The sequence below is a fragment of the Apostichopus japonicus genome, chromosome 18, assembly GCF_037975245.1.
Source record: "Apostichopus japonicus isolate 1M-3 chromosome 18, ASM3797524v1, whole genome shotgun sequence".
Classification (NCBI taxonomy): Eukaryota; Metazoa; Echinodermata; class Holothuroidea; order Aspidochirotida; family Stichopodidae; genus Apostichopus; species Apostichopus japonicus.
In genome coordinates, this window is record NC_092578.1 from 11970594 (window position 1) to 11987896 (window position 17303).

Here is a 17303-nt window from a genome sequence, read left to right on the forward strand (position 1 = left end):
AGTCAGTCTGACTCTGCCAATGCAAAACCGTAGCCGGGAAATACCCTTAGGGCGGGGAGGATGCAGTTAAGGAACATACTAAGTATCGCCTACATGTTACATATACCAATTTATTTACCCAATAATTTTTGCAACCTTCGATGGTGGTAAAATCGAGAGGTTTCTCAACATCATGGATTTTTCGGCCACTGTACAATTGAGATAATCAGTTGTAACGAGTTAAGCCTAGCCTAGGGCCCAATGGAATTTGGAGAAGCCGATACTTTGAAGAATATAATTTGTGCTACAAATAATGAAGGAAATCATCAAGAAGTTAAAGTTTAGGCTAATCCCCGAACCCTTTTTTTCACTGCTCAAAACTTAGCTATTTGATGTAAACCTCATATCTTTTTTATTTTGTTATGGTCATTACTTCTGAGGAAGATAATTGTCTACTCCTAAGCTATTCATTATTATGTGGGCCCGATTTCGCGAACAAAAATAACCAGTGAACTATTTCTATGAATATATTCTAGCGAACAGGTTCAACCCACCCAATAGCGAATAAATACATACACAAATTAACCGAAAGTTGAAGCTGGCGAACGCTGTACGGTAGTTCTATTAGGCATTTTATTTTAGCATATATTCAAATCATACGAAGTTTTGTATGGTGCAGTGGCGGCGGAACCGGGGGGCCTTGGGGGGGCTCAGCCCCCCCCCCAATGAAAAAGTGGAGGGGGCAAATGCATGATAAGCCCCCCCCCCAAAATTTACCAAGGCTCCGAAACGTGCATCTGCCCATTTTTTAATGCATACTTGTCGATCTGTCCGATGCACACGTATACTATATAGGTGTAATAATTAAATATGATGATTGATTGTCTGTATCATGCCTCATCGAATATTAGTGTTTTAAATAAGAGGGTAATAAGCTAAACGCTACACTCATCAACATTTGCGTTTACACTACGAGTACACGCAAGGCGTGGAACATGGCTTTATGTTTAAACGCAATCAATTATTAAACGAACAAAAACACAATATTAGCATTTCGCCTGTACTGTATAGGATACATGCATTCATGACATGATGACAGTGCTAGGTCATAGAAATTTGTTGGCAACTGCACATGCTTTTGGAATTACCCATTTGTTGACATTAAGAAATGCTTTCTGTTTTTTCTTATGACATTTATTTAATTCAGGGGCGTCGGAACCGGTACGGGCAGGTCCGGCGAACGCCGGACCAATATTCACGACGCAAAAAAAAAACAAAAGTAGGACTAAAAAATGGAAGAAAAAATCTCGGAGGTATATGTTTTAATAAGTTTCAATAATAATGACGGCAAGTAGGCTAAATGTGACTACTCTGGCATGGCAGGGGTCTTGTTTTCAAGCTCGGGAAGTGCCATTTCCTGCAATCTGGGAGGCATATTTTCAAAATTATCTCCATTACGCTACGCGCCAACCATGGTGGCGCGTAGCGTAGTTTGACCTACCAAACGTCCCCTCGATAATTATGATAGTTGGCCACACTCTGAACCGCCGCACCAATCAAAAATAGCTTCCGACGCCCTTGTAATTAATTGCAAGTAGTAATTTTCTACACTCAAAAACGTCTTTGCGAGTACACGTCGAGTAATAGCTACTCTCTTAAAACACCATCGAATATACAAATCACAATGTTTTTACAGATTTTTACGTGCAATCTGAGAAATTGCAGGCTTGAGACCCATGTTTTAGGGCTAGGTATTCGCAGCATAAAACACTCGGGAAGTGCCGTTTCCGGCCATCTGGGGGGTTTGAAAAACCCAAAATTTTCTTGTACGCTCCGCGCCAACCGATGGTGGCGCTCCGCTTAGATAGTCTCCACATATTAGCCCCCCCCAATAATTTTCCCGTTCCGCCGCGCCTGGTATGGTGGAGTATAAGGATCGCGAGATACAATTTCTCAAAGTAGCAAGGAAAACATGGTAAATATGACTGATTAAATGGATGCGAGACCTGGAAAATGAATAAGGGGATGAAAAGAAAAGCGATATCTTTCATAACAAATGCCTCGGGAGAATGCTAGGGATAAGATGGCAAGAACGGGTCAGCACCAAGGAACTTCTAAAGAGAGCAAAAATGGGATCACTAAGCATCGAAATTAAGAAAAGAAGATGGAAATTCATTGGGCATATATTGCGCCAAAACCCAAACAACGACAGCAACATCAGCAGGAGAAAGAGAGGGCGACCAAAAATAAAAAGGCGCAGGACAGTGGACAAAGAGAGAGAGGGCTGGTTGGCGATCCTGGAATGAGGCCAGAAACGCAGCTGCCGACCGAGACGAATGGAGACGCTCTGTGGAGGCCTTATTTGCCTCTAGGCAAGAAGAAGACAGATGAGATGAGAAAGGTCAATTTTAACCGAAATTTTTCAACTTTTAGGTCATTCACAATCACAGGAATATATGAATTGGCCTAGGGAAATTAGAGTGCGACAGTCGGAAATTCCGACTGTCGCACTCCAATTTTCCAACTATCGCCAGTTTTACAAAGTTTGGGGGGGGGTTGGGCATCCCCCCCTATGAATCTTCCAGTGGCTCTCTTAGTACCCCCCACCCCATATTGATATTAGTTCAAGTATTAGCTATATTAGCAAATTGGAAGAAAAGCTTAGAAAAGTGGCTAAAATCAAAACAATGCGTCCTTTGATAGGCAGAAGAAGTCCTATGATACTATAGGCTTAGCAATGCCAAAACTTAAAACGTCGTAATAAAGTTTGGCAGTATGCGCCCAGAAAGAAAAGGAGACTTTCTACTAAGTTGCAAGAATATTGGTAGGCCCATATTGATCTGATGTAAGTTATTTGATGAAGGGACTTAGCCAGAAATTTTAAAAGGGGCACTTCTCACAAAGGCAAATAAATACTCTTGGAGCGCCATGATGTACAAAGTAAATTTTGGCCCAAAATGATTCCCACGTTGCAGGAAATAAACAATAATGAGAGTATTTATTACGTAGTTACGGTGGCTTAATAGAGACATTGGATAGAAACAGTGTCCCAAAATCTCAAAATTTTGACTTTTATCTCAAAAGTATGACAATTTAAGTTAAAAGTATGACATTTTATCACAAAATTTTGACTTTTTATCTAATATTTTGACTATTTTTCATAACTTTGACTCAAAAGTTTTTTTTAAAGTCAAACTTTGGCTTTTTAACTCAAAGGTCCAAATAAAATTCAAAAAGTCAAAATTTTGAGATTTGAAGACACCTTTTGTCCTTCCTATATGTCCCACTATTATGCCTCCGTACGTAGCAGACGAACTCTCAGGGGTAATATTGAGAAGGGTCGCCTAGCTTCCTTCAACCTGAAAAGAGGGCTCTAATGATATTTCCTGCTTTTACTTACTGGTTGATGGAGTCTGGAGGAAGTGAGTAGAAATCTATGGTCCGGGGGGGGGGGGGGTTGACGAAAAGACATGGTCACGTTATTTGGTTCTCATTCTATCATCGTGGTCGTATTTGTATCTGTTTGTATCTGTCTTTTATACACTTTTGTACGTATCGTTTTAGGACTCTACTTCGGTATTGAGTATAATATTTTGACCTCGGCGCCTGCAGCAGGGGTAATATGGGGGCATATTTGGCATCGAAGTTTACCGCAACGGAAATTATCTGCGGAGGCAGAAAACTGGGTAATGGAGTCTGTTTGAGGAAGTGAGTATAGAAATTTATGGTTGCACTGGTCAGGCCTGGTCAGGCCTCGACAAATTTAGATGTACTCGCTATTAGGCGACCATGACTTAAAATCTACCCACCACTCTGTCTGCTATTCTACATTGTACAGATCTACAACATCAAAACTTTCTATAAATAAAAAGGTTAGGCAGATACATGGTGCCAAAATTAAATTTTGAACAAAGTGAACATGTCTCTGAATCGTAAATAAGCAGCTCTAGGCCTACTATAGTGTCAATCAAATAAAAATATAACATCTTCAACAACAAAGAACGAAGCTTTGCTTCTGTTACATTAGGGCTCCACTAGTATTCACTAGGGGTATGATATACAGTAGCAGACGAAGCCAGTGGGAGCAGTAGGAGCGATCGCTCCCGACCCCAACCCCCTCCCACCCCCTTTGAGTACCCCGAAAAATTAAATTTAACTTAAAGCAGGAAATGTCATTAAAGACCTCTTTTCAGGTTGAAGGAAGCTAACCGACCTTACGCAATCTTTCTGAAAGTTCGTCTGCTGCTTAAAACGATAGTCTTATTATTGTTTATTTCATGCAACGTGGGAGGCATATTTGGGGGGAAAATTCCTTGTACATCATCGCGCTCTATTAACTGTAATAATGCTCCCTTTGTGAGAAGTGCCCCTTTTAAAATTCTGCTCCCCCACCCCCCCCCCCCACCTCAAATTTCTGGCTACGTCCCTGCAGTAGCTATAGGTGTGCGCGAGTCCTAATCCTATACAGTACCATTACACCTCTATTACACTGCCTTAATCAAAGCGATCTTTTACACAATGAAAATCTGAGGTTGAAAGAGCATGATCTATCTTCCAAAAAATCCTTGCAGTAATAACAGCAAACTTGTCTCAAAACTCCTTAAATTGTCGCATTTGTTTTGGCGAACTAAAACTAATGGCCAGTAGTAAAATGCCTTAAAAAATAATTTATATGATTTGCCATCTTATGTTGGTATTCTGACTGGTATTCTTCACGTTGTTGTGTTAACGAACTCAACTTTACCCCATCGTTGCTGGCCTAGGCTACATAAAATTGCTCATAGGGATAGCCAGGTTTGTTCGAGTTGTCCTGTCTCATAATCTGAAACGTTTCGAAAGTCGGACGTTACTTTTAAGGCCTAGCTATGAGGAAATTGGTGGAAGAGACTACACAACTTGCGATCAACAGCCGATCCAGACACAGCTCGTGAATTCACTCCCACTAAGACCGTTTTACACAATTAATTCGCATTGAGATCGATCAAAGTAAAAACTATAACTAGGCGACAGTTAAATTTCGTAAACGGCACCTGGTCATTTCCCCAACGTAATTACATCCAAACCTGAAGTTTTTATATGGCACTGAATCTCGACAATTGCGAAATACGACGGAAAGCTTCCAATAGCACTGCTGTATGTACAAGAGTACACCTTTTTGCATGCAATGTTTGCAGCGAAAGTGCCAGCTTGGCGATACGATGTAAGATACGGAAGTTTGTTCGCGAGAATTAACTTTACTCTACGGATGCCCAAAGCTAATAGGCTATCCAATTTCCATCAGTCTCCTATTCTTAGGAGGCGTAGCGCATATGTTATTTCATAGGCTGGTCGGCGGGAGATACGGTAGATTATAAAACAAGGTTTCCACAATTTGATCTCTGGTGACTCCAAATGACCTTTCACATCCACAAAAAAACAATAGGCTTCTTGTAGTGAACGTCAAATCCCTGGATTCCAAACATGTGACGCTTTTTCAAAAAACATGTTCTGAATCTCTTTTCCTAGTTTTGACCCCAGATTATGAACGACAATCCTTCATTTTCATAGAAATTAGATCCCTAACCCACTCAGGGGCGTAGCGAACGTTTTTTTGTTGTTGGGGGGGTGTGGAGAATTTGATTTGCCGACGGATCTGGAAGTGGTGACTGAAATGGGGGAGGGGTCTAAGGGGAGGGGGTGTCCCCCTCCCCTTTGGAAAATTTTTAGTTTTGAAACGTCCTTAGATGCAATCTGGTGCATATTTTAAGTCAAATTTGATTTGCCGACGGATCTGGAAGTGGTGACTGAAATAGGGGAGGGGTCTACCCCTCCCCTTTGGAAAATTTTTAGTTTTGAAACGTCCTTAGATGCAATCTGGTGCATGTTTTAAGTCAAATTTGGCACGGAAGAAGCTCCCGTTCTCCTTTTCTCTATTCAGCTTTCCTTCTTTCTTTCCCTTCCGCTCTCTTCACCTTTTCTCCTTTTGCCGACAGACCCAAAATTTGCCGACGGCGACCAAATTATTGGGGGGGTGTGACACCCCCCCACACCCCCCGCTCGCTACGCCCCTGTTAAATTACCCACTTTCTAAACCCTAACTCTGATTTCAAACGAATTTGTAAATTCCTGAAAAACCTGAAACCCACGTTCGTCCTGGGGGGAAAATACGCGGCAGGGTCATGCATGTGGATTCATGGGCATGAGATACTCCGGGTGCTGAAAAATCTTTCCGCGTGGATCTCACAATATTGATCCAAAGTCTATGGCGTTTTACGTCGGTTCTTCTACTCGGAAAGCTTAAAAAGCTGACGCTTTTGTTGGCTGAGGTATAACTGCAACCTCCAACAATACAGAATTGTGGCATTTCGGGGGAAAGGAGTAATATCATTGACGTTTTTGGCAGCTCAAGTATACAACTTTACACACTAAAAGTGTTGTTGTGAGTGCGGTATACCAAAGATGACGTCACATGGTCACCTGATGTCTTATGAATGTTTCAGGAATGTCTGAAATAGGTTTCCTAAAGAGCTGAATTTTCATCCAATTTTTCACGTATTTAACGTCCGAAATTGATAAAGTTAATTACAGCAATGTAATTGGAGTGAGTTAAGGATTACATACATGCAAAATGGTGGGAGTTTATGTTCATCGAAAAGTTTCAATAGTTGGTCTTTAAGCTTCATTTTTTTAATTTTGTGTCAAATGAAGTGTTTAACTCTTTGTTCTGTTATGTAACTCTAAAACTGTAACTGCATTCTATAGTAAAACTTTAATGAATTGGCAACATAATTTGTTCCAGTAATGTTGCTTCCTGATTTATTGTACCAATACAATATGTCCTTTCTTTACTTGGCGGTTCAACGCATATCACTAAACTTTATTGTACGTGGAAGGCAGGCGATCAATCCATTATATTATTTGCATCAGTAGAAATCACATATTTTAATTGAGATAAACATCAACATTATAGATGGATATGAGTTTACACCAACGACGAATGCAAGAAATGAAAACGATTTATCGAGGATTTTCACTTCGGCCAATGAACAGTAGGCTTCCACAACGGTCATTAAAATGTCTAAGGAAATCCATCCGAACATGGCTTCACGCTCTTGCTCTTTTGTATCTTTCAACTTTGTCTTCACTTACAAGACTTTGAACGAGCCTTGTCAATCATACTTGCAAGTATTACGTCTATTACTAGCTGACCACGAGAGTCATTGTAAACACCACTAACTCCGTTGCTCCTATGTCGTAGGTACATGGCGAGTAGTTATACGCATATATACTTTTAAGGTTATTTTGCTATAATACTTGGAAAAGATGGAAAAAGTTTTGAGTAGTGCAGTATGTATGTTTGTAACAATATATGAAGTTTTCATCTATTGTCTCTTTTTCAGGCAATATTACATAAAACTTGTTTCGGACATCACTGGTGTTTCGGACATCACACACATGGACGGAAAAATTGAAATGGTTATAAAATCAAAACGGATGAGTGGAAATGTGTCATGTACATATTGTAGTTTAGGGATTACTTATGCTTTAATAAGAGTAACAAAGCAGTCTTGTGGGTTTTAACATACTTCATATATTTGTTGTTCCATGATGCTTTGGACATCACCAATATGTGGACGGAATCATTTTGCATGTTGTTTAACTTTATTTTGAAATACAATGTGGCTGAATGGATAAACATCTGATATATTAATATCATATGACAGTATTGAAAAAGCACACCACTTTGAAATTTGTTATTTAACCCCAAATTTAAAATTTGGAGTTATCAACTTTTTGAGTCGAGAATAGCTCCAAATTACAAATAGTGCAGTTTAAAACATTTCCCGTCCACATTTTGGCACCTCTGAGAGTATAGCATACCATATGCATATCTCAGGAAACTGTCTATGCTATGGCAGCTACAGCTAGGTGGAATCTTTCCATGGGGATAATAATTGTCCCTCACTTATTGTAAAAAAATCCCACGTTAAGCCGCCCAAGTTAGCATACATGGCATTTGGAGCATTGTAACAAAATAATTGGAGATTCTGGAGACAATAATATATAATAATTTAGAATAGTTCACTACAAATAATAATCTAGCCTTGAGCATATATCGTATATATCGTATATTTCGTATATTTTGTATATATCGTATATATATATATATATATATATATATATATATATATATATATATATATATATATATATATATATATATATATATATATATATATATATATATATATATATATATATATATATATATATACGATATATACGATATACACGGTATATGCTCAAGGCTAGATTATTATTTTTAGTGAACTATTCTAAACCTACAAAGAAATTAGGGAGGTTTATAACGTGCACAGGATTTCAAGGGGGGGGGGGGTGGGGAGGGGAAGCAACTTCCTACGTGTTGAGGAATGTTGTGCAAATAAATACTCTTTGAAAAACTTGAAGATGACTTATACCCGAAAGAGAGGTCCAAATCTTCCCTCACATATTGTAAAAAAATCCCACGACAGAATCATACAGCCCCCGACTGACCCAAGACCGGTGTCTCACCTCCTTGTGCACCCCACAGGTGTAAACTTGTAGAATCTTCGGTGGCTCAGACGAGCTGAGTTTGAAAATTTAACATCTTCTATGAATATTTTACCTGAGGGGAGGTGTGTCATGAAATATGGTAAAATCTAAAGTCTAAATCCAATGCTACTTTGAACGCACTATTTTACAATCTCCTCATGTTTAAGAGGGCAAACCGCAAAGTTACTTTCCGACAAAATGGATCCTCTGTACATTCCGTTTCACAAATTCCCTGCAGCTTTTGAATGTTTGTTCAACATAAGGGGACTTTTTAAATCATATTTCTTTCTTAGTGAGTTTTGAACGACTGTCATACTGTCTATTATTGCATAACTGAGGAAAGTGAATACAACATAATTACTGAAACTATACGCAACAAAAAAAAAAAAATTAAGCAAATGTACAGTTTAAAATTATGATCACAATTTCATTTATTAATCATGCATAATTGCCTCACCCCCCCCCCCCCCATAGAAAAAAATGAAGGAAACACACAGGCTCGGAAAGTTGTACCACTCCAGTAGCAGGCTTTTAAAGTTCCTCGACGATGGCTATGAGGGCACGTGTGACAGATGTCCCATTGACATTTTATCAAAAATTGTCCTCTTTGGGAAAAACTTTTCCACCTTGACTGACTTTGAATTGACTTTGAGTTCACGTGATAAGGCTTGGCAAATCATACAGTGACACAATTCCGACATGGAAAGAGGGCCAATGCAGGGGATAGACTAAACTGTGTCGTCTTTTCAGTTGTATTCATCTATATAGGGACTGTATACAGTAAAATCTGCCATTGCAAACATTACACCAAGGGTTAAAATCCCCGAGGAGGGGGGGGGGGGGCACTTAACACTATCGCACTGGCCACGCACTGCCTTGACTGAACTCGAACGTCTATTAACGTGGATAATCGTGGATTAAATAGCAGTGTGCGTTTACTTAAGACTTGGACTACTTAGCCAGTTTTAAGTTGGGTCAGCCATGGGCTGCGATAATGGGGGGGGGGGGGGACGGGGAGGACATGTCCCCCAATATTTTAGGTGGGGAATAGAGTATCTAATACCCCCCCCCCCCAATATTTGGTGGCATTGTTTTTTTTAGCATATCTTTTTGTATTTTTTTTATGATATCGCTAGTAATTTCGAAAATAGAAAATGCTTAGATGCAACTTACAAGGCCTGGGAAGTGCCATTTCCAGCGATCTGGGAGGCATTTCCAGCCAAAATTTTCTTTTGCGCTTCGCGCCAACTTATGGTGGCGCTACGCTTAGATAGTTTGCCTACAAGCTTTGCCTCTCCCTTGGCAAATTCCTCGCAAGGCGCCTTTCTAACCGTGCCACAATTTGTTATTATGACCGAAAGTAGGTTTACCTTTTTGCGAAATAAATAGCTAGACGGACCGCATCCGTAATGAAATTTGGTTTGCCGATAAAAAAGGAATATATATATATATATATATATATATATATATATATATATATATATATATATATATATATATATATATATATATATATATATATATATATATATATATATATATATATATATATATACATCGGCGGCGATCATGGGGGGGGGGACATGTCCTCCCAATATTTTAGGTGGGGATATACGGTAGTATCTAATATCCCCCCAATATTTGGGGGCATAATTTTTTTTGTGGCTATAATTAGAAGATAATGCGTGAGATTATTTATCCAAATCATATTTGGCGGTGGCTAAAACTTCATCCAACACGTGCTGCATGAGGTAAATGACTCTCCGTGGTCGTTTCTGTGACCTGTGACCGTATAGCATGTTGTCACTCATGATTATTATCATAATGTCTGTACATCTCTTGTGTATGAGTGTAAATACGTACAATCATATATATGATCCACATCGATATGGGTTCACTGGGTTTCCATTTGGCCTGTTTCCTACAAGATATCTAACCGCAGGCGCGTAGCCAAGGGGGGGGGGGAGGAGGCGAAGGATGGAGACCGCCCCTCCCCCTCGAGTATATTTTTTGGGGTATTTGTTGATGATATCGATGTTTTATAGTAGCCGCTATAAGAGGTTTATATATTTGTACACCAATAAATTAACTGTGTGAATTTTCGCATATTCCTTGACCAACAGTCTTCATCATAATTCCCTCTACTCGTGCAATTTTGACCGGCCTGTTAGGGGTTGAAGGAGGTTTTTCTATATTAGTTGTCCATTAGATGAAATTTTGTGCAACATTATGGGTATGTTTTGAAGTGAATTATTATTCAAATTCTGAACAAATAATGGGCTTAAAACCTTGAAAAGTGGGGCTGACGGGTATTGTGGGGCGTTACGTAGAATTACCTACAAAAGTAATGATCCACAGGAGATGCGATGAGGTCGAACATGATGTGTGACTGGTGACAATCTTGAAAAAGGTTATGAATGGAAAAAAACTATTGGGAAAAACTTGGTTGTCAGACAAAATTGTACATCTGGTTGGTCATTTTCAAGCCGGAGAAGTGCCATTTCCGGTGATCTGGGGGGCTATCAAAACCAGAAATTTTCTTGTACGCTGCGCGCCAATCAATGGTGGCGCTCCGCTTTGATAGTAATTCGCCTGCATCCAAGCAAATGCCCCCCCCCCCCAATATTTGAAACAAATCGCCGCCCCTGGGGTCAGCGGCAGTCAAAGCGGGTCAACACGTTAGGTCAGTCTATCAGTTGGCGACAGTCTACTCCATCTGCCCATTTTCAACAAATGCAACAAATCGCAGATATATCAGTTTTCTTTTGACCTACACCGGCACTGGTCGTTAACAGAAGACAGAAGTTCAATGTATGCCACCTTTGTTCAGTGTGCAGGAGATCAGTTGTACGGTTATTGAAATCTATAGGACATGACACTTGATTTGCGGTGCGTCCTCTAATTGCAGACAAAAACTGCAATGTGAAATTTCAGAGGCAAGTTTTTCTTTCCTCTCGACAGTTTCACTACTGCCAGGGCCCACAGAGCATTAACTTCTACTGATCCAGTGGTCCAGCGGCGGCACTTTGGCTGAGTTCTTCAGGCAAGGGGAGTATTTGGGCCTCAGAGGGAGGAGGAAGACGGGGGACAAGATGGGAGGGAGGGGAGGAGAGAGTGAATGCTTTTCACAGCAAGTCAATTTAAGCCATGGACGAAGAATTTGCAGGTGCCTGTGAGCTTTTCGTTTGATCCGTTGTCATGCGCCTATTACACGGGTAACACGGAGCTATCTTTTTAAATGCCTCTTGAAATTGTGGATGCTTTAGGCCATATATAATTGGATTGACACAGCTATTTAGAATAAGGAGAGCAGATACCCAAGGCATAACGGGATAACTGGGGGGTACTAAGGAAGCTATAGAGAAAGGCATTATGCAGAGTATGTATGAACAGATCACAATGAAAAGATTTTTCGTGACCTGAACGTGTCGGCGAAACGTGGCAGCATTCACGGGGCCATTTCCATACGTCTTCCTCATCTCAAACCTTCTTTCTGTGTTTTGAAATAGTTCGAGACTTTTTATGGTGATGTATCGATAAATCTTGACATAGCATGTAACAATAACTATTAAACTGGGAACTTGAACGAGACCGCTCGTTAATATCGCATATAGATCCGAATAAGGATTGGTCGAGACAGTGGCGCATACTTTGTACCGTTCGGAAAATCCAATACCACCAATACCAAACATGGTGGGTAATATTATAACAGTAGTCGAGACGATCCAGGCCGTTGATAACATCATAGCTAGATTGCGTTTGGAGTAAAGTTTGTCGTAAGTACACCGTGGTTTTGTAATGATGTAGTATCTGTTAAACGCAATAAGAGCTAAATTAAGAACACTTCCCCATAACCCTATTAACACAACAGCCCCGACTACGGTACACAAGGGGTCGGGTAGCGGCCAGACATCGTTCAATAACCCAACGACTATAAATGGTAATATGAAACATGTGGCTAAATCCGTCACCGCAAGATTGACTACAAACGCGTTTGTCGGTGTTTGAAGCTTTGTGGACGTTGCAACCGCTGTCAGTACGAGAATGTTGCCTGGGATACCAATGACACTAATGAATGACGTGATAACTGCTATTACAATTCTCTGAACTGGGTCTCTGAGTTCGTATTCCGGAGTTAACGTTACCAATAGCCTTGGTTTCATTGTAATATTTGCTGCACTCGCAGCATCCATCTTCAGTCTTCGTTGGATAGCGATCTAAACATAACTCCAATTCCGACGTTTGTTAACGACTTATCGCAGTAATGTCATATCTTGTCACAATTTACACCAGTCAAGGAGATCTTTGTTCAGCAATTTCGTCACAAACTTCCAATATATCTGCAAGTAAGCATAGAGCATAGGTTCGTTAACATCTTATCATCAAGTGTTTACTAGAATAAGGGGTATACACATACACATACACACACACACATATATATATATATATATATGTATATATATATATATATATATATATATATATTTATATATATATATATATTTATATATATATATATATATATATATATATATATTCATATATATATATATATATATATATATATGTAAATATATATATATATATATATATATATATATATATATATATATATATATATATATATATATATATATATATATACTTAAGGAGTACTTTGTAGTACAGCGGTTCTATTGGACGTTTTCCGTCGTATTTATTTAAGGTTGGATGTAGTTTCGTTGTGACCAGGCAGCGTTTATGAAACTTAACAGTTCGTCTAGTTAGATTTTTTACTTTGAAATATTTCTTAAGGCATTTTCCTACTGGCTATCAGTCATAATTCGCAAAGTATAGAACAATTTTAGGAATTTTGAGCCAAGTTTGCTGTTGTTGCTGCTAGATCGCTTTGCTTTAGGCAGTGTAATGGAGTAATAGCGATATTATTTCGCGCATCAATCTGCAGCTAAGAGACAAAATGAATAACGGCGCAAATGTACGAAGTCGCACTAATCGAGTAGCGGTTCAAAGTAGCAGTAAGGTACTGTATAAGCTTAGGACTCGCGCACACCTAGCTACTGTATATAGTATATACCTTGTAATATAGGAGCCCTAATGTAACAGAAGCCAAGCTATCTTCGGATGTGTTTTTACAGACGTCTTATACCTTTAATTGTTTAAGACATAACAGTATAGGCCTAGCTGCTTATTTATGATTCTGCGACGTTTTACTTTGTTCAACACTGACTTTTGTGGAAAAAAAGTTTAAATGTCATACTGCACAGAAACATAGTCTTCCAATGTGCAATTACGTAGCACCATGTATCAGCCCAACTGCCTAACATGTGTTCATAGAAAGTATTGATGGTGCAGATTTGTACTTGTCTTTGGAGACTTGAACAACAATCATAGGCCTATTGGCGAGTGAAATTTGTCGAGTAGATTTTTAGCCAAATAGCGAGTACTTTTAAAAATATTTGTCGAGGCCTGAAAACCTCCATAACATGATTTCTCATGGTAGAAATCATGGATACTTTTCATATATGGTAAATGGATTTGCCATATTGAGTACAAGTATCCTATTGCTGGTGAGGTCAAATCTCCAATAGGTCACCAGAGGTCAAACTCTGAAAAACCTTTTACATGATATCTAACGATGGAAATCGTGGATACCTCTTATACTTGGTGTGTGGATTCATAACATTGAGTACAAGACCCATATTGTTTTTGATGGCGGTGTGTATAGCCACGTACAGTAGACTGACCTGTGTTTGTCATGCCATAGTGTTATTGTAACAGCTAGTTCTGGTTATACTAACAAGCAGAAGTCTAGTGCATTGAAGACATCGAAACCTCAATGCATTTTGCATTCTTGTTAATTGTAGATATTAATTCATGAAATTGTCAAAACTTGGTTCGATTAGGTAAATTATCAATAATTAAAACCCTTCACTGAATGCGAAGAAACGGGTCGGATGCACTTTTGTTTATGGGGCCTGACTTAAACTTTTGTTTGAGTGAAAGCACTGGACAGTGAACTTAATACAGAACCTGTTTTAACCTGTTGTAAATGAAATGTATGACCTTTTCTGCATATTTTTTTCGTTTTAGGTTCCAATGATGTGTTTCATACTGGTTTGAAAAGCACTAGAACCCCAAACTGTTCAAGAACCTTATGGGATCCAGTCCAAAGATCATTGAAGTCAATAGAACTTCATATCCTGCAAACGTAGTAAACTCGAAATAAACGCTATGAACTTCATGTACTTGATCTATAGGCCCACATGAGTTCAAGTATCTTGTTGATAATAACAATAAAGTTAAACCTTGAAAACTTTGCGTTTAGTGTACCACTAAACGTACCCAAGTAAACTGTGACAAGGAATAACTAAGTCTGTTGAACGTTATGATGTTTTTTTTTACTATGTTTACATAAAAAACGCGGGCACCCACCCGCACAAAACACAACAGAAAATGAATACTAAGAAGGAGAGAGGAGGATTAATAGTTAGAGAGTGACGGCTGCTCAGAAGTGACACCTGAGGTACATATTTACCTTTATAAAGCAAACATTTGCCTATACGTGATCAGCTTATACGAGATGTAATTATGAACAACTATTACCGAGTACGGGAATTAAAGGCTGAGTCTAGAAGCATACTTAATTTTCATATGTTGTATAGAAAATTAAAACTTTGCCATCAGTGCATGTTATATTTCTGTGCCACTTGTAATTTTGAGAAATGGCCATCTGAGGCTCATTAATAAAAGTGACACATAGTGTTACAACACACAGACCATTAGTCAGTTGCTCCAACGCAACACTGAACTCTATAGAAAGCACAGTACTTTCATTGCCACAGTAATATATTTTCAATAGATTACAAATTTGTCAAGTACAAGTGATATTGAAAGGGTGTGTTTTTTCATATTGGAACTAAAAGAACTTGTTTTGATTGAGTTATTTGATTTAATAAAACAATTAATTACCTGTTGCATTTAGGCCTGCTCTGAGGAGCCTCAATCTGAGCAACCTGACCATCACCTTAGTCTTAAAGTTGCATATTGTAAAGATGAGAATCACGAAAACTAATACGTTTTCTTTGCTCCTGGACTGACATTTCAAGAGTGACATATCTGCCCACAGTTTATACTTGTTTTTAATTCAGGTTTGTTGCTGATCTGTCAGTTTTTGATAAATGTTTAGGAAAAGCGGGTAGAGTAGGGACCGTGACAATATGACACTAATTTATTAGTAGAACTGCATGAGCTTCGATTCAGTTCAGTTTTAGCTACAGTAAAGTCTGAGTATAAATGTGATACAGGTAAGGGGATTGTCATGGGGTACCCTGGTTAGGGCTGCAGATGCTGCAGAGGTGGATGGGGCATACTCGTGGAGTAATCGTAAAGCTTCTTGCGGCTGCACGCATCGTAGTAATTAGATAAACAACATTGATAAGTTGGTGTACACTTTCTATAGCGGCAAGTATGGTGGGGGTGGGGGAGGGCCGGGAGGGGGCACTGAAAAGATCAAGCTGAAACTGGAACGTCACAGAATCAGATTTGCCTCATTAAAACAGAGATATCGACGTTGTTAGCAGTAAAGTGTTACTCTTATAAGTACTAGGCCTAAGTAATGAATAAAGATGCCACTGATTAAAACTATGACACCTACCTTAAAGCATGCCTCCACAAGTATAGTCGGGTTGTTTTGTATTAACACAGCAAGGGTGATACATGGGAGGCCTTCTAACGAAAGTCCTTTCCGTCAGTGCCTAGCAAACCTTTATACTTGTTTCGCTATGATTTTTTTTTCGATGTAGCCTACGTATTATCACTGAATAATTACATCTGGAATGCATACGATTCTCTAACTGATAATATACATCTTGGCCGTCCGTCGGTGAGTCAAGTTGAGACCAACCACTGAGAATATGAAATTGAAAGCAAACATAGACAGAAATCAAGAATCTCCGAAGTTATTTTAATAGTGATTTGGTATAATTGTGGTCTAACTTCGGTGGGTGTAATCTACTGAGAGCCTCTGGGCAAATCTCCATAAAAATGGAAATATGTGCTGAGTTTACGCACATACATTCCAGGTGGGGTTCAAAGGATTACCGCAGTAAAAGGAAACTGGGTGACCTTTGACTGATCTTTGATCACTCAGTTGCGTATACAGACCTAACATGTGACCAAACGGAATACAAGGAACTCAAGTGCCAACAGCAGTAAAGCCGATAAACAAATTCAAATAATTTTATGTATATGATATATAATATAGTTGTGTTAGCCTATATCAATAAAAGAAAGAAAGAAAGAAAGAATGAAAGAAAGAAAGTAAGAAAGAATGTAAGAAATTGGTTTCTGATCATACTCAGAGATGTTCTGTTCCCTATTACTAAATGTGTCAGTAAAAAGGTGGAAATATCGCGGTTTGGACGGAAAGAAAAAAATCTAAATAATGTTATAATATTTATAAATTAAGGTCTCCTTATAACAATTAAAACCTTCATATAGGTTGTGACCTTATTTTGCGAAGATCATGGACACTTGCTGTCGTGTTTGGTTGACTGCCATTTCGTCACTTTTCATTCGAGTTGGCTGAAAATCCGTGAGTGGTTTGCATGAGTTCAGTTTTCATACATGCGATCATTTTTCCCCAGTTATTTTAAATATAGTTTTGAAGGCCATTTGAGTTTATTTTCTGAACACGTAGAAAAATGCTACTCCTCCTAGAGCGTTTGTCCAAATGTTGTGTATATAAACCT

General features: G+C 38.9%; 1 protein-coding gene across 1 annotated transcript; it reads right to left on the reverse strand.

The window, feature by feature from the left end:
- Nucleotides 1-10124: 10124 nt before the first annotated feature.
- On the reverse strand, nt 10125-16641 carry LOC139958842 (melatonin receptor type 1B-B-like). Its single transcript, XM_071956221.1, has 2 exons — nt 16208-16641; nt 10125-12893 (listed from the first exon to the last, which is right to left on the reverse strand). Exon 2 carries the CDS (start codon nt 12744-12746, stop codon nt 11694-11696), a length of 1053 nt encoding a protein of 350 aa, XP_071812322.1. The 5' UTR covers nt 12747-12893; nt 16208-16641; the 3' UTR covers nt 10125-11693.
- Between the last annotated feature and the right edge of the window lie 662 nt (nt 16642-17303).